The sequence below is a fragment of the Sturnira hondurensis genome, unplaced genomic scaffold, assembly GCF_014824575.4.
Source record: "Sturnira hondurensis isolate 20B ecotype Veracruz unplaced genomic scaffold, ASM1482457v3 Scaffold0000648, whole genome shotgun sequence".
NCBI lineage: Eukaryota > Metazoa > Chordata > Mammalia > Chiroptera > Phyllostomidae > Sturnira > Sturnira hondurensis.
In genome coordinates this window covers 11,842,569-11,866,968 of record NW_028073279.1, presented here as the reverse complement: position 1 = coordinate 11,866,968, position 24,400 = coordinate 11,842,569, and the positions used below count along the sequence as shown (strand labels likewise).

The following is a 24,400-nucleotide window of genomic DNA, read 5'->3' as shown; positions in this document are numbered from 1 at the left end:
TTCCCTGATGGCCACTTATTTAATCACTGAATGTTTACAGAGCGTTTACTCATTCCTCAGCAGAAGTGAAGATGAAGTCTGAATAAAAAGGCCCAAGGTCTGGTTGGCAGGAACAGAATGATTTTTTTATTGTCTTATATCATGTAGATATGTTTTATCTACATATTTATAGATATTATATAACCATATATTATAGTCATATATAGATACATATTATCTATCAAATGTAAGTTGCTTTCTCTTTTCTACAAACTCACCTCAGATGGACCACATCCAAAAAATGAATGAACTGACTTTAAAAACTGCATTGTATCTTCAGAGCAGAATAGAGCTGGTAGTAGAGTTTTTCAGCCAGGCAGCCGCGGGTCTTCGCGTCGTGCTGTGATCTGCAAGGCCATGTGCCCATGCACCACTTACTTAACCTCCCCAGCTCCCGTTCCTCACCTACCAGGTGGGGTTGCCTGACATGGTAGTTGGGCTCACAGGTTCTAGAGCCACACAGCCGGTTCATGTTCTCGGTATATAGCTGACTAGTTATGAAACTTAGGGCAAATTACTGTGTCCCTTTTACTCATTTGTAAAATGGGGTTAATAAGAGCACATACTTTTAGAGTATGTATGCACTAAATGAATTGAATTATTTAAAGTGCTTAAACCTATACCAGTAAGATATATATGTTTGCTGTTATTTTTAGGTAGATATACAACATAAAATTCTGCCCTTATAGGACTGTTGGAAAGATTATGCTGAGATAAATCATATGAAAGTATTTAGCATAGGTTGTCATATGTAGCTCTGACTTGAAAAGTGGTAGCAATGTTATTACCTGGGACTGATAGTGAGGTGATGAGCATCAGAGTAGAGAGTGACTTCTGATGCTGTTCTGATGCTTCTGCAACTTCGGATGGAGAGTGACTACACTCTAGCACAGTTTTTGAAAATCACCCTGGGGAGGAGTTTTTTTTTAAGTAACATTTTAAAAGATTTCAAAATTTGAGAAGCTTTGACCTGAATATGGCTTTCTTTTTAATTATTAAAGAAAAATTTGTTCTAATAAAACCGTGTGCATAAATTTTATTGTGTACTTGTACTTAATGGAAAAATAAGAATTAATCTGAAGAGAATTTGAAACTAAGGTATTTTCTTGACTATAAGTGTTTCTGTGGTTGCCAGAGGGGAGGGATGGGGAAATGAGTGAAGGTGGCCAAAGGTACAAACTGTCAGTTGTAAGATGAGTAAGTCCTAAGGATGTAATGTAAGGCATGAAGACTATAATCAACAGACTTCCAGCCAAGATGGAAGTGTAGGTAGACACACTGTTTCTCCTCACACAACCAAAATTAAGGACAACAAAAATTTAGAAACAAAAAAACAACCGTATCTGACAGAAAATTGAACTGTACAGAAGTCTGATTACCATTCATCCAGACCAGTAAGAGGGGCGGAATTGGTGGCTGGAGGAGAGGGGTCTCAGCAGAAAAAAGTGGTGGCTGGTAGACCCCAGGCGTGGGTGGCAACAGGCGGACCCAGTGAGGTATAAAAGTTGGCTGGCTGACCATAGATACACATTCTCATGCAGATAAACCAGGTGAAAATGGGGAGCAAGACAGACTATGTAACCCAGGGCCCCAGCACCGGGAAATAAAGCCTAAAAGCACCAACTGAAAACACTTGTGGAGGCTGAGGTGCTGGGAAAGACTCCCAGCCTCACCAGAGAATTCGTTAGAGAGACCCACAGGGTCCTAGAATGTACACAAGCCCACCTACCGAAGAACCAGCACCAGAAGAGCCCAATTTTCTTGTGGGAATCAGCAGAAGGGACTGAAATCTAAGAGAGTGGGGAGCAAGCACCATTGTTCCTTCTCTGACCCCACCCCCACATATAGCATCATAACCCAGCAACTGGGTTGACCCACCCTGGTGAACACCTAAGGCTCTGCCCCTCACTGTGTAACAGGTATGACCAGACCAAAAACCAAAAAAGCAGCTCCAATGGAAGAGCAGATCAAAACCCCAGATCCAATACATCTAAGCGACCAAGAGATAGCCAACCTATCTGATGCAGAGTTCAAAGCACTGGTGATCAGGATGCTTAGAGAATTAGTTGAATTTGGTTGCAAATTAGATGATAAAATGAAGGCTACACTAAGTGAAATGATGGAAAATGCACAGGGAACCAATAGTAATGGGAAGAAAACTGGGACTCAAATCAATGGAGTGGGCCAAAAGGAAGAAAGAAAGAACCAAACAGAAAAGAAGGAAGAGACAAGAATTCAAAAAAATGAGAGGAGAGGAGAGGTGAGGGAATTTCAGGGGAGATAGGGGAGGGATTTAGAGGATCTTATATAAAGGATACATGGACAACAACTGAGAAGGGTGGAAATGGGAGGGAGGAGGGATCGCGGGGGTGGGATGGGATGAGAGTAATAGACAGAAAACTATACTTGAAAAATAATTAAATAAAAAAATTGGGGGAAAAATGAGAGGCTTAGAAACCTCCAGGACATCTTTAAACGTTCCAACATCCGAATTATAGGGGTACCAGAAGGGAAAGAGGAACAGCAACAAGTGGAAAACTTATTTGAACAAATAATAAAGGAGAACTTCCCCAATCTGGCAAAGGAAATAGACTTCCAGGAAGTCCAGGAAGCTCAGAGAGTGCCAAAGAAGGTGGACCCAGGGAGGAACACAGCAAGGCACATCATAATTACATTAGCCAAGATTAAAATAAAGGAGAGAATTCTAGAAGCAGCAAGAGATAAGGGGACAGTCACCTACAAAGGAGTTCCTGTCAGGCTGTCAGAGGATTTCTCAAAAGAGACCTTCCAGGCAAGAAGGGGCTGGAAAGAAGTATTCCAAGTCATGAAATCCAAAGACCTACATCCAAGATTGCTCTATCCTGCAAAGCTTTCATTTAGAATGGAAGGGCAGATAAAGTGCTTCTCAGATAAGATCAAATTCAAGGAGTTCATCATCAGCAAGCCCTTCTTATATGAAATGTTAAAGGGACTTATTTAAGAAAAAAGAAGATAAAAAATAGGAACAGTGAAAAGACAGCAAACTCACAGTTATTAACAACCACACCTAAAACAAAAGCAAACTAAGCAAACAACTAGAACAAGAACAGAACCACAGAAATGGAGATCACATGGAGGGTTAGCAACAGGGGAGTGGGAGGAGGAAAGAGGGAAAAGATACAGAGAATAAGTAGCATAGATGGTGGGGAGAAAATAGACAGGGGGAGGGCAAGAGTAGTGTGGGAAATGTAGAAGGTAAAGAACTAATGACACATGGACATGAACTAAAGGTGGGGGAAATGTGGGTGGGAGGGGGTGGACAGGGTGGAGGGGAATGAAGAGGGGGAAATGGGACAACTGTAGTAGCATAATCAATAAAATATATTTAAAAAACTATAGTCACCAATACTGCATTGTGTACATGAAAGTTGTTATAGCAAAATGATTACCAAATAAATATATATGAAATATATAATGTGTATAAAACCATTATTTATATGCCTAAGCATTATATATCAGTTATATCTCAGTATATATAATAACTTCATGGTTGACAAAAATATTTCTTCAGTTGTGAAAGAAAGTGAAAAATAAAACAAAAATGTTTCTATTTTCAGGAAGATGGTAAAGAGGAAGAAAGTCATTATACTTTACATTCAAATACTATTGAAGACAAGACTGAGATTTCAGGAACAATTCATGATGTAAATTCATCTTTAATACTTGAAGCGCCCAAGGTATTTAGTAAATTTATTTCCCATTTGAATGGTTTGCTGTGAGCTAAAGTTTCTGTAAAGAAAACAAAAGTTTGTTCCTATTCCCTAAGCTGAATAGATACAATTTAAATAATCCCCTCTCGATCTTTATTATTTTTTAAACTGAAATATTTTTCCTCTTATATCACATTGCCTCTATAAATGACATTGGCCAGAGTAAGGCATTTTCGAAGAATAAACATACTCTGTTTAATAATTTTTAAAAATATTTTATTTATTTATCTTCAGAGGGGAAGGGAAGGAGAGAGGGAGAGAAACATCAATGTATGGTTGTCTCCTGTGTCCCCTGCTGGGAACTGGCCTGCAACCAGGCGTGTGCCCTGACTGGGAATTGAACCGCGATCCTCTGGTTCCCAGGCCCATGCTCAGTCCACTGAGCTATGCCAGCCAGGGCTGTTTAATATTAATATATTCTTAAAATTCTGAGGGTAGAACATATTTTTGAAAATACATCTGTATTTAAAAATGTTGTAGAAAACAGCTATACAAAAGAACTTTTTATTAAATCCTTTCTAGTTATTTAGTGTAACCCTACTTTTGCTTCAGATTTAGAAAGTACATTTTAAAGCTTTTCCCTTTTTATTTTTAAAATGAACTATGCTTATTTTGCTCTTTGCAGTTTGAGTATGGTTTTGCTTTCCTTGATAACAATGGTCTTTTGATATTCTTTACATAATTAGTTGATAATGTCTCAAGTTGATATGTACTCCATTATATTATTTTAGTGCAGACTTTTTTGGTTAAAATTTTATAACCACATGACATTCAAATGTGCCCTCTAAACACAACTTAAAATAATAACTTGGTTGCAGTATTTGGTATACTGCATTAATTGACATGTTTCACCACAGTGATGTTTAGCTGCAGGTGAGGAAGCAATAGGAAAGAGTAGATTCATTTCAGGAATTGACCCATACTGATACTTAGTAAATAGGACTTAATATAGATAGGAACTGTCACTGATCCCTCGGTAGGAATCAGGTCATTACGATCAGTACACTGATGCCCCTGAGTTAGATCAGAGGCTCAGCAGATCCGCGTAGTCCTCAAGCACTGCCTGGGAACTCAGCAGTGTTCTTGCCCATCTCCGACTGTCTAGCTTCCATTGTATGTACTTGTTTTGATTAGTAAAATATCAGTTAACTTAAAAGCATACTATATTTATTTATTCCTTTTTGTCATATATTTTTAATGCAGATGAAAATAGCTGTTTCTACTTACAGTATGTTATTAGAATCATGCTCAAATTAGTTGGGACAAACTCCTTATCCCTTTAGTTTATATAGAATGTTTCTTGAACGTTCAGATAGCCATAATTTCTTCTGAGTTACCTAAGCTTGAGAATCCTGACCTTTTAAGGCTTTGCTTTAGTAAGTAATAGTGTGAAGTGTATCTATATTTATGTACTACCTTTTATATGAGATCCATGAGTTAAATGTTCAGTGTAGCAGTCACACAAAATTCTTTTTTCTGACTGAGGATTTTCAAGTGGTTAATGTATAATGAACCTTTTGGAATAGCTGTTCACCTTGCCAAGGGCAGATTTCTGCCTCTGATTTTGTTGCTGGTCTCTCCCCTGGGTTGAAGGCTGCGTGGTAGTGAGTTTGTGTTTCTCCTCGTTTGTGATGGAGAGCTGTTCGCATTAGCCACGCACTGACCTGTGACGAAGTCATTGCAGCTACGGAGGGGGTTTCTTTTCCAGCTTGAAGACAGGTGTAGTTTAAAATTTTTTGCAACTTCTTTTTACAGGAATTTAGAGATGAACCGTATTTTAAAGAAGAATTTGTGGATGAATCATTTCTAAATTTGGGAAAGTCTTTCCAGTCTCAACAAAAAGAGATAGACAACACCAAGGAGGCCTGGGAAATGCAGGAATTTCTGACTCCTGGGTTGCAGGAAATGGGTGAAGAAAGAGAAATGCTTGTCGATGAAGAGTATGAGCTATATCAAGACTGCTTTCAGTCCATGGATTTGTATCCCTCCTCACACGTTCAGGAGGCCACTCCAGTTCCATCCATGAAGGAACTTCACTTTGGTACACAGTGGTTACATGATAATGAACCACCTGAGGCTCAAGAAGCAAGATCCATGATGCGTATATATTCCCAGGAGACACAGCAGTATGGCTATGGCACTGAAAACATGGTAAGGAATGTTGTAGACTGGATCTTGCACACCTTCCCCGTCTCTTCCCCTTCCTATCCCAGTCCCTAAGTCATGTAACTGAAGGAAACAAAATTTAATGGATCATTACATAATTAATCATTTTTTCTAAAATGTACCGTACAGTGTGTTACTGTAAATAAAAACTGTCTTTTCTGTATTATACCACTTTTAGTTGAAGTCAGTTAGCCGAAATCGCCTTGCTTAAGAGTGCTTTTATTATTATTATTATTTTTGCTTTGCCTTTTTAGTGATGTTTTTCTCCTAATTACCCACTTCAAGGAAGAGTTCTCTTGCCATCTGTGATTTTGTATTTCCTCAGGGAGATACAGCTCTATAGTTCTCACACAGTATATTTGTAAGAAAAATCAAGGCAAATTTATTAAAGAGATAGGGTTGTTTATGTCTTCCTTATGCACTGTGTTCTCGTTGTAATATATGATACTAAATAGAAAGTCACTGAACTATAGAAAATTATCTTTACAACTTGGCAGGAAAGCATTATATTTTAATAGGTTTACCCTTGCTATTAAATCACCACTAAACTTTATTTCTTATAAAATTAGAGTTAACTGGTCACCAATTAGAATCTTTCATTAGGGACATTTTTTAATGTTTAGTTTTTTGTCTGTTTATTTCCTGCCCCTAATTAAATTCCAGATAAAGGGAAAGAACCTTATTGTACAGTGATATGTGACAGGATGTTCAGGTGCAGTATGGTGCTCCCCTCACTGAGGTTAACGACTTTCCTGCAACGATGTGCAGTGTATTTGCGCTCACTCTCTCACCGGTAGAGAGAGACAGGATTTGTCTTCGCCTCTCTTAGATCTCTGCTCCCCTCTCCCTTCTACCAGCCCTTGTGGGACCTTCTGCCATGCAAGGTACTGCACTGGGTGACTTACGGAACCCCAGAGGATTCCTCATAATAGAGGACTCGGGGCAGTGCACCAGACAGCAGATGTTTTGGGAATGTGTGACAAATGCTTTGATAGAGGAATAGGTGACACAGAATGATCTGATGCGTTGCCATTGACATTGGTGCTTTCTGTCTTTGCCAGTCCCACTCCAGTATCTGTAAGTGCTTGACCCCCAACAGAATATTCAGTTTCGTGGCATAAATTCTAATCAAGATTAGCGAATATTTATAAATACTCCCTTGGCGTGGCTTCTTTCTATAAGAAGAATACTTTCTATTCACCCAAGTATATGGTAACTTGAAATATAGGTATGTTTTACTATATATTAGGGATATAGATGAAATAATCACATGTATATTCACAATATTTTTAATTAAACATTTATGTTTTAAAACCTGTAAAATGTTAATTTTTTTACCTGTTCTCACATTTAATGATATAATTTTATTAAAATTCTTTTGATGTATATGTAATGTCAGTATCTACATTATCATGAGAATCACTTTTTCGGTCTTTAATACAGCTTTCCTACATACCATCTTCATTACCATCTACATTGTTTGGGATCCATTAATATTTGAGTCTGTAGTGTCAGAATTTTATCTTGATCTTAGATATTAATTTGCATAACATTAGATTTCTTAAAAATTCCTCTTGCAAGTTTATATTGATCTTCAAAATGTAACCACTTACTCTTGTTCGTTGAACTCCTCTTCAAAAACTTGTTTATAACAACATTGAATGCTCACAATTTGAAGGACCTGCATCCTAAAGACTGAATCTGTGTTAGATTTCCTAGCTTTCTGATTCTGTACAGTAACCTCTGTAGGCTTCCTAAACTAGAGTTAAGATTATTTCAGCCCTAATAAATCTTGCCCAAACAATATTTTCTTTTCTTTAAGTAATTATATCTTCTTGCTTCAGACAGTACACTGTTCCTTTCTTCCCATACCCCACAGTGTAGGGGGCAAAAAAACCTTTTTCTCTACTCTCCGAGGTGGCTGGGACCCTGGAATTAAACTGACAAGAGATAGATTAATAAAAGAAAAAAACAATTTCTTAACACCTGTGCAATACATACACACAAAGGAGAAACTTAGTGTTGAGTAATTCAAAGGGGTGGTTAGAACTGGGGCATGTATAGCATCTTAACGAAGACCGATAGATTTGTACACAATGGACCAAAGAAAGAGGGGTTAGGCTTTTATGGGAAACTGAGAAACTGTAAATAATTGTATGGGGGAAACTGATGGGAGATAAGGATTGTTTTAGTAATGTTTATTCTGTACATTTCTCATAGTGCAATCCATGAGCTGAAAAGTCTAGAGTCATCATCTCCGGTGATTGAGAATCAGGGCTGGATAGAGAGCTTTGCTGAGTTGTGCTTTTTTGTCGTCAGCTCCAAATAATCCTTGTACCAAAGTGGCATATTTCTGGGTCAAATGTTCTGACTGCCTACAACAGTTACACTTACATGTTCAGATGACCTTGGGTCTTTAGTTGCCCTTCCCTCATTACCGATGGACCCCTGTGATGACAATTTATTATCTTGCATTACATGCCCAATTCCCAATATTATTCTTTTTATAGAGTGCTCTCCAGAAGGAAGAGGACATCCATTTTGGGTTCAGATATAGCCGTGTTTGTGGAGTGCAAATGGTATCCAACTACTTCGAAATTTTTCTCTACCATCCACTTACTCCATTTTAGCTGAAGGGTGAAACCATCAAGGTTTATAGTTGTGGTAAAATATACATTACATAAAACTGACTACTTGAAACACTTTTAGGTTTACAGTTCTAGTTGAATGACATATACTTAAATTATTGTGCAGCCATTACCACCATCCACCTCCAGAGCTGCTTTTATTTTTCCAGATTGAAACTCAGTACCCACTAAACAGGAACTGTTCATTTTCCCCTTCCTTCCTTCTCTGGGAACCAAACTTTTACCCTCTGTCTCTAAGAATTTGACTCCTCTAGGTACCTTATGTAAGTGGAATTATACAATTTTAATACTTTTGTGTCTGGCTGATTTTGCTTAGTGTTCTGTCTTCAAGGTTCACTTGTTTGAAGTCTGTGTCAGAATTTCTCCCTTTTTAAAGCTGATTAATATTCCATTGTATTTCCCTACTGCATTTTGTTTACCCCTTTGGTGGTTGATGGACACCTGGGTTGTATCTATGTTTGGCTATTGCAAACAATATGAGTGTTGGTGTACATATATTTGTTCAAATAACCAAATTTTGGGAGTGTATGCCAGAAGTGAAATTGCTGGGTTGTTCAGTAATTCTCTGTTAAATTTTTGAGGAACCATCATACTGTTTACACAGCAGCTGAACCATTTTACATTCCTACCAGCAATGCACAAGCTTTCCAGTTTTTCCACATGCTCACCAAGACATATTTTCTGGTTATTTTCTTTTAAAAAAAAATAGGTGTCAAGTGGTATCTCACTGTGGTTTTGATTTGCACTTCCCTACTTCTTAGTGATGTTGAGCACATTTTCATGCCTTTGTTGGCTATCTTCAAATTTTCTTTGGAGAAATGTCTGTTTAAGTCATGTGCCCATTTTTAAAAGATCTGATTTTTTTTGCCAGGATTATTTACCTGAAAAGGATTATATATTCTTATTTTCTATTTAGAAAAAAACCTGAATTCATTTTTCTAAACATCTAAGATGCTCTTGGATTTAGGTATCTATTTTGTTATTCCTCTGTCACACAGTTTCCACTAACATTTTAAAGAAATGTTCAGGTAGTCCAAATTTACTGTGAAATGTCTTCTTTTTCAGTACTCAGTGCCTACCATCTTCTCCTTATTTCCTTTTGTAAGAAATTATTGTTTCTTGTAGCTAGGAGTAGTTGTAGCTCCTTTCTAACCTGTATTAAACATTTGAGTTCAAGTCTATGTTCTGTAGGCTTCATTAGGTATGTGATATACTTATAGACTTAGCTATATTTATAATCTAGAAAAAATCTAGCAGTATTTGGTACATCAGTTTATGAGAAGTTCTTCTCTTACTATTGAAGTCTGACCAATATAACTTATAAAATGGACTGTTGCAAACAATATAACTCATATTTTTGTTTTAAACAATCTAAATTTCCAACAGTAGAGAACAACATAGTGTTATTCACCTTAATTGAGTCAAGGCATATCCCTGTGGTGGCCTAATGTTGTCATTTAATTTTATGCCTATAAAAGTTTTTAAAACATCATAGTAAAATATATCAATAAAAATGGTATGTTCTGCAGGATTATAGCTTTAGAAAACCATAAAAGACCTCCATAAAATGAGGACAAGAGGAAAGCGTAGTAAGTTATTGACTGCACTTATTTTTGGTTTTAGGTTTGGGTAACTGAGTGTCCCCCATGCAGATAAGAGTGCTAGGGAGGGTGTGGCAAAGGCTTAGAGCTGTGAAAACTCGTCAGGTGTTTTGGGATCAGCTAGTTAAATGGTGAGCCAGCATGAGCAGCTGGTAGTATGGCGACCTCTGACCTTGCTTGACTAAATAGATCTTTTATTCCTCTACCTTGGTGAATCTTTATTTAAATCCACTTGCTAGTGTATAAAAAATCAAATTTGTTGTTAAAAAATCTAATGTTTTGAAAAAACAGGTTTTACTAGCCTGTGCACTTGCAGATATTAAGTTACCACTGTTGTTTGTTACTGCTCACTACAGTATAAACTGTTACTTAGGAAGGCCTGTTTTCAGGGCCAGTTTTCCACTGTCATTGTCTGTGTAAACAACATTATAGTGTTCCACATTTTGTCGTAAAGTACTAATGCATTTCTGGTTTTCTTCCTCTCAAGATGAAAGAAAATTTTGGCATTGATTCTCTACCGTCCATATCTTCAACTGAAGGAAACAGTCAACAAGGCAGATACGACGACCTGGAAAACCTTAATTCATTAACCAAAAGCAGTCTGGAGTTAGGTTTGTGATTTTGTTTTTCCTCATAAACACAAATTACACTATTTGGCAATCTTTCGGCTTTATGTTTATGTGTGGTAAATTTCACTCTCACATTTTCATTCATTATGGTGTTTCAAATTGAAACCTGTTTATTAACTAATCTCTTTCAAAATACCTGGAAGAATAACATTGTTCATATTTCAACTTCGAATTTTCCGATCATGTTTTCTGAGAGGGCTGCATTTTCTCTGCCTCATTTTGCTTTTTATTATCAGTATGGATTAAAACTAAAACTAGTACCTTAGGCTGAATCCAAAATAGGTCTCTGCTAATATATATTAAAATCTCTGATGCTATTAAGTGATACTGTTAGCTCATTGAACGAGGTTGTTAAATATTAATAAAGAGAGGCATATTTTAAACATTTATGAAACATTTTAATAGCCATATATTACAGTCAATTTGGGTGCATTAATAACTTAGTTTCCATTAAGGAATCTTGAAAGTATCATGCCTCTTTCTACCTCCTCCCAATATTGATTCTTAAATAATTTTGAAAAATTGACTTTAAAACATAACTTTTTTTCATTCGACACTGAAATATCTAATGTCATTATAATATTGGGATCCCTAGGTGCGACTGTTAAATTCTTCCCTAGCACTGGGATTTGTAGAGCTATTGTTCAGGATTTATGCTGCCCTTCACCTGTTATGGCTCTGCTTATAGGAAACGTCTTTCTCTGCAGGCAGTTCTTGTGTTGTGTGGTAATGCATTGTAGGGGGAGAAAAAGAACTATAGAAAATTATGTACCAGTTATATGAATTCAGCATTCTATTAAGTAAAATCCAAAGAATGGGGTTTTCTCAGTGGTAAAGACTGAAGGCACCTAGAAGATGATAACAGCTGTCAGTTCCCTGTGGGTCAACAGAGTTAATGTTGAATATCTAAAATTAGGTGAGTCTATCTGGTTTTTCATGATGCATAAGTAATCATGACTAAAAAGAAATGAGACTTTTTTCACCAAAATTCACTCCATTTCTGTAGTCCTCAGATTATTAAATACTTGGAGAAGGTTTATAGTACCAATGAATGAATAAAAGAATTAATAAACCATATATGCATGATTACCATTGATATTTTAGAACCATCTTGGTATCTTTGTGACCCAGAAAATTTTTGGTTGGTGGGTTGAACCATGTATTGCAGGATGTTTAGCAGGTTCCCTGCTCCCTAACCCTACATGCCAGTGGTACCCCCACACCAGTGATGATCAAAATCACAATGTGCTTAGATGTGCCAAATGTCCCTTGGGAGGCAAAATTGCCCCTGCTTAATACCATCAGGATTGAAAGGAACAGACCAGATAAATGGAGGGGGAATTTGTGAGGAGGGACAGTGCGGCTGGGAAGAATGTAGGGAAAGAGATACTCTCTGTATGGCAGGGTCCAGGGCCCCCATGAGACCTGCTCTGTGTGTTATCTGGGTGACTCCCAAGTTAGTTGCACTGCCGTCTGCTGTCTATATGAGTTTCCTAGGGCTGTTGTAACAAATTGTCACAAACCTAGTGTCTTAAAACAGTAGAAATGAATTCTCTTTGGGTTCTCAAGGCCAGAAGTCCTAAACCAAAGTGTTGTGTGCCCTCCAAAAGGCTCTGGGGAAGAATCTTTTCTTTGCTTGTTCAGCGTCTAGTGGCTCCAGTGTATTTTGGCGTGTGGCTTCGTCACTCCATCTTTTGCCTCCATCTTCTCATGGCCTTCCCTTCTTCCTACCTATGTCTTCTCTTCTTCTGTCTCCTACAAGGACATCTGTCATTGGATTTAGGCCCATTTAGGTAATCCAGGATGGTCTCATCTCAAGTAATTACTCACAGCCTCAAAGACAACCCCCTGCTGTCAAATGAGGTCACATTCATAGGTCCGTGGCATGGACATATCTTTTAGGGGGTTCACCATTCAAGCCACTACACTGCCTTAATCTAATATTTTGCAAGGCTCTGGAAATAATTTATTTTCAGATATTATAGCTTTAGCAATGAAGCTATCTGAGATCTGTCCTCACTAGAAAAACATTCATAACCGCATGCATTTGGAAAAACTTTTGAGAGCCTCCACAATGCTATGTGGTGGGTGTGAGTGTTTGAATTAGTGCTGACCGTGGGTGGGCTAAGAAATTACTGATGCAGAGTCAATACAGATTTCAACAGCATACATATTGAGTTAATTCTACTCCAAATTTCATTTTGCTCTCGAGAGCCCTGCCCAGCATATGGCAGACTGTTTCAGGCCCAGGACCCTCAGTGTTAAGCAGTTAACCTGCTGAGCTACCCGCAGGCCTTCGGGCCTCTCCAAGCCTCTCCACTTCCTCAGCTGTGAAATGAAGGATTTGGGGAAAGTGTTCTCCGAAGCCTCTTTTATATCTGTGGCTCTTTGACCGCTTTGTTAGTAATGATTTAGATTTATCTGTGAACAACTAATTTAGAAATTATTTTGGAGAAGCTACATGGATAGGGCTATTCCTGACTCTTTATTCATACTTTATCCAAAATTATGTATCCTTCAAGAGCCTATACTCTTCGTGGGCTGTGACACCAAACCTACAATAATGTAAAGCATACAAGATAAGTTTTAAATCAGTAATACTTTTAGTATTACAAGATTTCAGAGAGACAGTAGTTCTTTTTCCTAATCTTTGGCTGCACCTACTGGGAGTGCATCTCTAGTGAATACTGCCTAAACTTTTGTCGCTGCACCCAGGAGTCAGGCATACATACTCATCTGCATGCCAGTCTTGTACTGTAGACTAAGCTTCTGGAGGGCAAGGCTGATCTCTGATTATGTTACCATAGTAGGTGCACAAGAAATATTTGTTGAATGAGAAAGTGACATGCCACTCATATGTGGTTATTTATAAACATCACCCCCCCTTTTCCAGTTGCTAAGTTGTGCAGTACCCAATCTCTTCTCTACTTGGATTCTTATTGCCTTTATTTTGTTGACCATGTATTCTTTTAAAAAAAAATATTTTATTTATTTATTTTTAGAGAGAGGGAAGGGAGGAAGAGAGGGAGAGAAACAGCAATGTATGGCTGCCTCTTGCCTGCCCCGTACTGGGGACTTGGCCTGCAACCCAGGCATGTGCCTTATTGGAAATCCAGCTGGCAACCCTTTGGTTCTCAGGCCCACGCTCAATTCACTGAGCCACACCAGCCAGGGCTGATGACCATGTATTCTTTTACCCCACCACGTATAAGCCTTTTGAAAATTTTTTCCATTCCTCTCCTGTAAGCTTTAACTTCCATTTACCCAGAATGTTTCTTTAATTTCCCTGTTTTTCTAACCTTTGTGCTTTTGTTATAGCTATTACCTGACAACTGTGCAGGCCCTAAAGGACTTGATTTGTTTTATGGGCTCCTGTGGGGCACTTGGTGAACAGCCCTGTGAAGTGCAACTGTGTCAAGCACTGTGAGAGATGAAAATGTGTGCCTAAGCACCACCAAGGGTCCGTGGAGAGTACTGGGGCAAAGGGCGTGAGCATTCTTTGTGTGGAGCAGGTATTGCAAAGTTTTAAACAAACTGCAGCAACCTGTGAAACCCAATGCTATAATTTAGCAGGCTGCTTTTGCTAGCATAGGTGGATGGGAAATAGCTCTTCGAATAGAGCTGTTTTTTTCTGTTCTTAAGACTCTGGTTTTAGGCAATCGCTCCCAGAATCTTGATCCCACTCTTTGTCCCTCCCAGGGGGGAGGAGGCAGACATAGTGAGAGCTGAAACAGTGGGACAGTGATACAGGTATGACTGTTTTGCAGGAATGTGAGCCCCAGTGGCTGTGATGGAGGGTGCATGGGGTTGGGAGAAAGGCAACTGAGACCTTTCACACCACCTAAGCAATAGATTCTCTGTTGCATTATCAACTGATTAGATCTTGATTCCAGAGCTTCTAGACAAGGTAATAAGCAGAAGTAGTAGTGAGTTTCCTAGAAAATTTATTCAGTATGAAGAAATGGAAAGTTTAGGTGATGCTTATAGGAAAAATTTTAGAAGAGTATCTATATCTCTTGGTCAAAAATCATTTCTCATTTTCTGATAAGGCAGATCTCCAAAATGTACTATAAATGTCTGGACTTAAGGGAGGCGTTTGATGCACAATTCATCGTGTTTGTATAACATGATAAAGAAAGATTGGCTGGGAATTTATAATGCATTGGCTATCCTGGATACTGGGGTGTATCATACCTAAGAGTGATTAACAAACTTATGCCTGCGTGATGTAAGTTTCTGGGCCTGTGCCATAGGGCTCTGGGCACAGTTCTGCCTTATTCTTTTTTTCAGTAAATGAAAAAATGCCAGAGACGATTTGTCAGGTAAATCTGCACATTCTAATTAGCAAAATCCCCTACACTATTCCATAGATTAGTTCCTACATTTATAAAATACATTTGCTAGTATCTTTTCTCTATAACACATTGTTTGAAGCGAGAATTAAACAAAATAACAAATGTAAGAGAATTATGGAATTTATAACCAAAGCCCTTTTAAAAATGTGTTTTTACATGGTGATGTGTAATTCTGTGGAATTATCATTTTTTAAATTGGTGAAATGTTAGAATGCCTATAATTGAGACAGCCTAGGTTAATAAAGGAAAATTTGTAGTAAGATTAGAATACCATTATAAAGGGGATTTTTTGATAAAATGTTTATATTGCTAAAATGTCACCAACTTTTCAGTGAGGCTACACTCAAAATTGTAACTTTCTTCTACTAAGCAATTCCTTTTTCCCCTTCCTTACTTCATTTTTCACCATAGTACTTGTCACCAACTGATACATGAAATATTTTACTTATTTAGTTTAATAAAAATAAGTCTTTTACCTGGAAGGGGCTCACCCATAGTAGATGCTTATAACTGTTTGTTGAATGAATGAAGGATGAAGGAAAGCATCTTGTGTTCACTATCCTCTCGGTTTACTCCTTAGGCATGATACTTCCAAATGATGGCCAAGGTCCTGGCCTGCGTGCTGAACTTCCTGCCGCAGCTCAGAGAAGGCACCAAGAAGATCTGCCGTTGTACCAACTGCCCAGGGCCCGAGTTATTTCCAAGACCTCGGCGTACACAGGGATGTTGTCCTCTAGATACTCCACCGATGCATAGTATGATTTCACTTCCTTTTTGCTTTTTACATTATAAAATAGTTTTCTTAGCTTCCGTAATAAAACAGGCAGGATTGTGGCAGAAAATTTGGAAAATATAGAAAAATATTATGAATAAAATCCACTATATTAGACAATTACTATGAGAATTTCACATGTATAAAATTGCACGATATATGTCATGTCTCAAGTTTGAGACATGTTGAGGGTCTAGGTATCTACAGAGCAGCCAAGTAAAGTAGAGTCAATTAGCTCCAGGATTCTCAGGATTAATCCTGACGTCTAACCTGACATGGATAATTGGGGACCAGATCAAGCAAGCATAGGTGAAACTCCTGAATTTGAACTTCCTCATCCAGAGGAAGGTTAAGTAATAAGAAGAGCATAGGGGTAAAATGGGAATCCTTCAAAGCAGTAGTATTAAAAGCATGAATGGAGGAAGAAAATAATGAAATGGAATGAACAAAAGGTAGAAGGAAATTGATCAACTAGAGGTTGACATAGAAACCAAGGGAAGAGAACATTTTAACAAAAAGATCATCACAGACTATGGTCACATGCTACAGGGAGGTCAAGGTAAACAAGATGGAAAAGTTTTCACAGGGCTTGACCATATGGCCCTTGGTAAGCACAGGGCAGTTTTATTAGAGAGGGTAGTGGATTGAGAACAAACACTTTGAAATTGGACATAGTAAGAACAGACCCACGTTTTAGAATCCTAATCCTAAAAAAAGCAGATGGAATTCATGATTAGATAGATAGATAGATAGATAGATAGAGTGTGTGTTGTCTGTCTTTGTCTTTCTGGAAAAGGTCAAGACAAGGAATATGTAGATTCCAGGATGGGGGTGATGAAGCATAGTTCTTACAGGTAAAGGGAGAGGAGGGTATTGCATACCTAGAGATTAACCTTTGGTAGTTTGATATGANAAATTGGACATAGTAAGAACAGACCCACGTTTTAGGATTAGGAAATCCTAAAAAAAGCAGATGGAATTCATGATTAGATAGATAGATAGATAGATAGATAGATAGATAGATAGATAGATAGATAGAGTGTGTGTTGTCTGTCTTTGTCTTTCTGGAAAAGGTCAAGACAAGGAATATGTAGATTCCAGGATGGGGGTGATGAAGCATAGTTCTTACAGGTAAAGGGAGAGGAGGGTATTGCATACCTAGAGATTAACCTTTGGTAGTTTGATATGAGGAAGTTCACCTCCTCCACAGGGACAGATGCCAGGAATGAAAGGAAAGTACAAGTTCAGGTACTATATGTGCCTTGGGGGCAGGAATCCAAAGCAATTTTGGCCCAGTGACCTTGATTTTTTTCTCTGTCATTTAGGGGGAAAGCTATTTACTGAGAGTGATGGGATTCTAGTAGAGTAGGCATTAAAAGAAGAGGTGCCAGGGTAGAGATTAGCTTTTGAAACAAGAATAAGGGAGTAGTGGCTTAGTTCTGGAAGGAAGTTTAGAAAATATTGGCCTCCACTTTCCAGCTTCCCAGAGAGCAAGAGAATGAGCATTACCCACTTGAGTGTGGTAATGTGGCAGAGAATCAGCAGCTGTTGAGAGAACAGAGAAGGTGTAGAGAACATTCAGTGAGGAAGATAGGGTGTGGGGTAGTTTCTTTACAGTTCAAACAGATTCCACAGAGAGTGATAAGTAGTTTGTCTGGGCAGGCTTTGCAAGTGGAGGATGGGAACCAAAGCAGTATGTGAAGGAGAAACCAGAGCCCATGGCACTATGAGTACAGGAGAGGAGCGAACAAAGGAGCTGGGGGCGTTGGTAAAGAATAACAGGGATGCTGAGCAAAAGGGGAGGATTCATTGGCCCTAACGTTTTCACTAAAACCTTACTCCAAGAATGGGTTGGTGTCTTCTATCAACACAAAATGATATTGTCTTTGTTCAGCAACCCATGACCCTCTCCTAGAGTTGTAGATAGAAACTACATAAAGTGTTGTTTATTGTGCTTCTGCGCAGCTCACCTCTGAGTGGCAGGGAAATATAGATGGGCCCCACCATTTGCAGAATCTGGTGGCTTTTCACTTGGCAGAACTGGACCAGCGTGCAGGGGGCAGTTCTGACAGGCCTGGTGTCCTATCCAGGTCCCAGAGGAACACACAGTGTTGTTTGTTTCTTTTTTTAAAAAAGATTTTATTTACTTATTTTTAGAGAGGGGAAGAGAGGGAGAAAGAGAGGGAGAGAAACATCAAAGTGTGGGTGCTCCTCACATGCCTCCTTACTGGGGACCTGGCCCACAACCCAGGCATGTGCCTTGACCAGGAATCAAACCAGCGACCCTTTTGGTTCTCAGGCTGATGTTCAATCCATTGAGCCACACCAGCGAGGGCACAGTGTTGTTTCTTTAATAGAGATGCCTGGGGGTAGAAGTACTGGAAGGGTTAGGAATAGGTTTTTTGACTTTCTGTGTGGTCAAATTACTTTTTAAATGAGACACCTTTGTCTTTTATGGTGCTTACTATTAATCATTGAAGCTGGCTGAAGAATTCAGAAATGGAGCTGCTTCTCTAAAGCTATACAATTGTTAACTATAGCATATAGTTATATACTATGTATATAACTATGTATAACTATAACTATATATAACTAAACAAGTTCATTATATATAGAAAAAAATCTAAACAAAGTTTCCAAGCCCAGCCCTCCTTCCTCAAACAGAGAACAAAGTGGAACATCAGTTGTATTTTACTCAATTCTCCCAGCTTCTGAGAAGGAAGACATGCTTTACTCCTATCCCATCTCTTTTTCTCCTAAAATGAATGCTTCAACCAGCCAGTTTCTTATGTAGGTGCAAGTATTTAGGGGCTCCAACCTAACTTTGCCTTGGGAGATCAGTCTTGCATTTGAAAGTTGTATTTTTGGCTTGCTCTCATAAATTCAGGATATATTTAAATCTCAGCAGGTTCCAGAAGAGTTCCTCTAAATCATATTCCCCCTTTTAATCTTTTAGAGAATGCCCCATGGAGTTAGGGTCATAGGTGAATATTTATTGCCACTCAGAAGCCTTCCTGAGTACGTAGATTCTTTGGAAGACAGTCTTTCACATTATCAGGGTGTCATGAAGTACTCAAGCATATTTTAGAGTTGCTTCTTTGCATTAATTATTATGTAGGACATTGCAGAGTTATTAACAGGCACTGTGTTTTTCCATCCAGCCAACTTCTTAATGTTGGAGGCAAGACAAGTATTACGAGGTCAGACGTACCTTAAAAGTGGGGTTCTTTACCAAGAGAACTGTGGGTGGGCAGGATATGATAACTCTGGAAGGAATCTGAGTAATTTTGTTTCGAGTATCCTCCTGTCTTCCTAAGGTCACTTGAGATCATGTCCTCAGAGCTCACCTGGCTTCAGTCTTTTTCTAACTCATCTTTGTCATCACCTGCTGCCTGAAGACATATGGGTGCCTATATAGGAGGCCATGTGCATTTCTCAGACTAATAGCAGATCTGCAGTATAGATATATTGTGGGTGCTGTTCAGATTTTTCCTCTGTTATTTATAGCTACATTGTCCTGCAAAAGTTTCCCTGAAGTCTGTATTCCTCACTTATAAAGTAGGTAGTTCTATGGATTAAATAAAAGTGAATATAAAGGCTTTCATATAGTGCCTTTAACATAGTAAATGCATAATGAAAGGTTGACTGTGCTAGATGACAATGACAGACTCATGGGCCTCAAGGTTTATCTAGGGCACAATTCATTGTTGCTGAATGTTTTTTAAACACTCAAGAAGATTGTAGGGTTTTTCTCTGTTGCTTTTGTGATAAAATAAGATTGATTCGTATTTAAGTAAAACAGTGTCAGAGGGTGAAACCTTGGGAGTTTGAGGAACTTGAGATGAAAGACATATTTTAAATTGACAAGAAACCATACTGTAGGTATAGTAGGATACAAAGGAAAAGAAATACTTTCACATGTTAAATACTTTGTTGTGAATGGGGAGGTAGAATAGGAGGCAGGGTGTCACAGTTGGGGACAGGATTAAATGAGTTGTTATCGTTTGAGCCCCCAAAATAGTGCCTGGCATTTAGTGCCTTCTAAATAAATGATAGATGTTTAATAGGTTTGCCTTTGAGATAAAGTGACAAAAATTATGTGTAAGTTCAGAACATTGTAGGAGGCTGAGGATGTAAGGGAAAAGAAATGGGTGTGTTTGAGGGGGGACTTCTCCAGAATGGCTGAGTGGGGAGGAGAAAGGGAGGTTTCAGCATGATTCTGTTGGAGCGGTTGTCCCCGCGGCCGTGAAGGTGAATGTGAAGAATCAGGACAGGAGGTACATAGAAATATTACACTAATGTCACTGAGACTGTAATTAGCCCTTTGATTACTAATCCAGGCTCTACAGAAGGCCAAAAGAGACATAAAGTTGACCTGAAGAAGTCACTTACCCTTATGGCTTAAGCCGTAAAGCACAATTTTACATATTAATAAAATGCACAAATTTTAAAGGGACAGTGTTCTTAATTTTCAAAAATGTATAGAATCATATTACTGACAGTCCAATCAAGATATCAAACATGTCTGTCACCCCAGAAAGTGTCCCCAGCCCCTTGTCTGTGCCATGCCCCAGGCAAACACTAACATGAATTCTTACAGTGTAAATTATTTTTCCTATTGTTCTAGAACTTATGTAGGTGTGATCATACAGTAGGACTTTTTTGAATCTAACTTCTTTTCATTCAGTACCATGTCTGTGTCATTCTGAACTTGACTGTGAGGAGTGCCTAAGTCTTTCCATATGCCAGTATCAGGCAATAATTTGCTTTGTACTCTCAAAATCCATGTAACGTCTGTATAAGTAATCAAATTAGTTTGGAAAACACTAGTGCCCATTCTCCCGCGCTCCAAACGCTCAGTATTCACTATGGAGGGTCACACCAAATAGCCATATAAAATCTATATTAAAAGAGGCAAAAAAAAGTCTTGAAATAGCTTAGTCGCAACCAGAACTCTTTCTGTTTACATCCTTTTAGAGTTTTGAGTTTACTTGACCCTCATGGCTTAGTATGTAAAAATTTTGTATGAAGAAAAGGTATATTGGAAAGGAAAGGTCACCTTGGCTATTTGGATCCATCTGACTTTGTATGATGTTGGAGATTTTATTCATAAAGGGCTTGTATATCATGATCAAGTCTTACTATTAACACCCACCTGTTCACTAATGAGCTACTCCATCTTTCCTCCAAATCTGTAAAGAATAATAAGTTTGGGCATTTATAAAAAGGTCAGAAATAAAAAAGTATTGTTTTTATTGGATGGTTAATTCTTTTGTGGGAAAACTGGTTTAATGTAAAAGGTAACTTTCAGTTATTTTAAGATTTGAGTCTTTAACTTGATCAAACTATTGACCATGTTTAATTACAGTACAAATTATAAAATTTGAGGTTAGAAATCCCTTGTTGAAGTTTTAAATATGTTCATGAGAATTTACATTTTAATATGTACAATAAAAGTACTTTCTCAGTTAAATTTTATTTGGGGTTAAAAGGTATATACATTCATTAATGTAAAGTGACTACATTAGTTTGTATAGTTTCTCATCTCCTGTGACTGTATTTCCAAACCTAATCACACTTTTACAAGTTTTATCTCTAGTTAGATATGAAATAATCTGATTAAAATGTATGCATACCAACTTCCTGGGAAAAAATATGCTTTAAAAAAGTCAATGATTCTCTTCCAAAAAAATTAATTTTTTGCGTACTTTATCTAAAAGTTTCCATATTTAATTTCTATAATTATAGTATATTTGTACTGTAATAAAAACATATATGTGGGTTTTTCTTCCTTAATGCCTATTATGAACTGCTTTTGCTCACAATACTCCTGACACCAAACATGTGAGTTTTTTCTTCAGCCAACAGCCAGTTCTCTTTGATGTAACTACTTGGAGTTGGTGCAGACTTCGCAGCATAAAGGTTTAATACGGCCAAAGTGCCCTAACTTCAGATGCCAGTTTCCAACTGTACTTCTGACGAACCAGCTTTAAATTGCTTGTTCCTATGACCCCTTCTTCAGGTTTGTGAGGATGGCTCACAGAACTCAACGCACTTTACTTGCAGTTATGGTTTATTATAAAGCCTACAACTCAGGAATAGCCAAATGGAAGAGAGGTATAGGACAAGATATCAGGGGAGGTGTGGGGTGGCACTGAGCTTCCACATCTTCTCGGGGCACATCACCTTCTCAGCATCTTGATGTACTCTTCAGCCTGGAGACTCTCTGAACATAGTCATTTGGGTTTTTTTGTTGTTGTTTCTGGTTTTTTTTGTTTGTTTGTTTTACATGGAGATTCCATTCCATAGGCACAGTTGCTTACATCATTGGCTCTTGGTACATGAGCTCAATCTCTTACCTTTCTCCCCTTCCCAGAGGTGGGACTGAATGGTCCAACCCTAATCACCTGTTTGTTTCTGTGGCAGCAGCACCTTCCCGAAACTGTTCAGGGTCCTAGCAAGAATCACCTTATTAGGATGAACTCAGGTATAGGTATGAGTGAAAGGAGCCTGGTATTAAAAACAAAAGGTGCTTCTATCACCCATATCACTCAGGAAATTCCAAGGGTTTTAGAAGCAGTGTATCAGAAACCAGGGCAAACACCAACTATTTATTTCTTATTATCATAACTGTCATAATTTGGGGTACAAGAAAGTAGGAAACAGAGAAGAGGAAGGTTTCAGTGTTGGTTTTTAGTTTTCAACCTTACTTTGATACTGATTTAGAGTGGAATTCTAAAGTACAGCAGAGCATGAAGATATTCCTTGAAGTAATTTTCATATTCCAAAAAGCAGGAAATAGTCTAAAGGCCTCATATTTAGGATAGCAGGTAAATTAAATTAGATCAATACCACAGACTATTGAAATGCTATTACATAAAAAATTATGAAGATGATCATATGTGGGGGAAATTTTGATACAAAAAGTGAGAAATTTGCAAAGGATATAAAAATTGGTTGAACTTCAATTAATGTTTTTCAATTAATGTTCCAGTTTTATCTCATTTAATTCTTATTACTATTATATAGGATAATCAAAATATGAAAGTTCCTGTGATGATTACAACTGTCCAATTAATAATAATGTGCGCTGGCTGGTGTGGCTCAATGGACTGAGCATGGGCCTGCGAATCAAAGGGTTGCTGGTTCGATTCCCAGTCAGGACGCATGCCTGGGTTGCAGGCCAGGTCTCCAGTCAGGGGCATGTGAGAGGCAACCACACATTGATATTTCTCTCCCTCTCTTTCTCCCTCCCTTACCCTCCCCCCCAAAATAAATAAAATCTTTAAAAAATAATAATGTGATATGGCAAAGTGAACACCTCACTTAAGTTGGTGGAATTGTGGGAGCATTGCTTAGAGGTTGCATTCCAAGGCTCGTTAACCGAAACCCTGCACTTAGCGTTGGCTTAACCAAACAGGCCTTACTTTCTTTTCATGTATAAAGTCCTGAAGAAAGTGATCTGTTTGAGTCTTGAACAAGTTTCTCCTTTCTTTTCTGCTGTCCATATGACTTTTTACTGTTTCTTCATGATTTTAAGACAGATGCCTTACCACCAATAAGGGGAAGGGCATAGGGCAAAAGGCTCCTGCCAGCTGATTCTCCCTCCATTTAAGGACTTTTCCTGGAAATCTCATCCGGGGACTTTTACTTCTGTGTCAGTAATCAGCTATGGCACACAGTTACCATTAGCTGAAAGGAAGTCCAGCAATGTATTTTTTCAAGCTGGGCATAGTGCCACCTGGAATAAAAGAGTTCTGTTGGTGAGGGGGAACGGGAAAGAAGACATTGGGTAAGTAACCAGCAAATACCTGCCAAATGGTTTTTGCCTGAATGCTATGATGCTTTTAATCATAAAAATAGACTGGCCAAGGCAAGAAGGCCATCTGGTAGTAGGTGAAATGTTAATGATCCTTAACAATCCCAATTTCTTAACTGATTTTTGGACCATCTAGAATCCTTTCAGCTTTCTCCTTTACACTCAGCCTTAAGCCATTATGTTTTAAAAAGTCAGTAGAGCAGCAAGTAGGTGGAGTTTTGCTACTTTTTACAGAATTACTTGAAAATTCAGAGAATAATGTAGCATTGAAACTTAGTGTGGAAAGAAAGGTTTGGATGCTGTGAAGAGGTTGTGTGTAGAATAAGCCTTCTCTGAGCTTCAGTTCCTCATGTGGGAAATGAAATATTAAATATGACCTGCTGGGCCTACCTCACAGGGTTTTTGTGAAATGAGAGTGGTAAGACAATTTACAGTAGCAGATATATTATTTCTGACCTGGTGGTCCCAAGTCACGCACTTATTTCATGGCATAGGTCGCACTGGAGCTTAGCACTCCTGACTCTTCTTCCAGATGAGATATGGCTGTGTCTGTACCCTACTACAGCACTACTCATATAATTACTCTGTAATTCAGCGTTTTGTTACCTGATTAAGCAGTTCC

The 24,400-nt window shown here is 38.3% G+C and overlaps 1 protein-coding gene across 5 annotated transcripts in view; it reads left to right on the top strand.

Annotated features, from left to right (window-relative positions):
* Window positions 1-24,400, top strand: part of PATJ (PATJ crumbs cell polarity complex component) — a 330,197-nt gene that overhangs the window by 100,372 nt on the left and 205,425 nt on the right. For all 5 annotated transcript variants that reach the window (XM_037043696.1, XM_037043706.1, XM_037043682.1 and 2 more), the window contains exons 19-22: window positions 3,636-3,755; window positions 5,544-5,939; window positions 10,691-10,814; window positions 15,768-15,942. In XM_037043696.1, coding sequence (XP_036899591.1) covers window positions 3,636-3,755; window positions 5,544-5,939; window positions 10,691-10,814; window positions 15,768-15,942 — 815 coding nt within the window. The remainder of the gene's footprint in view (window positions 1-3,635; window positions 3,756-5,543; window positions 5,940-10,690; window positions 10,815-15,767; window positions 15,943-24,400) is intronic.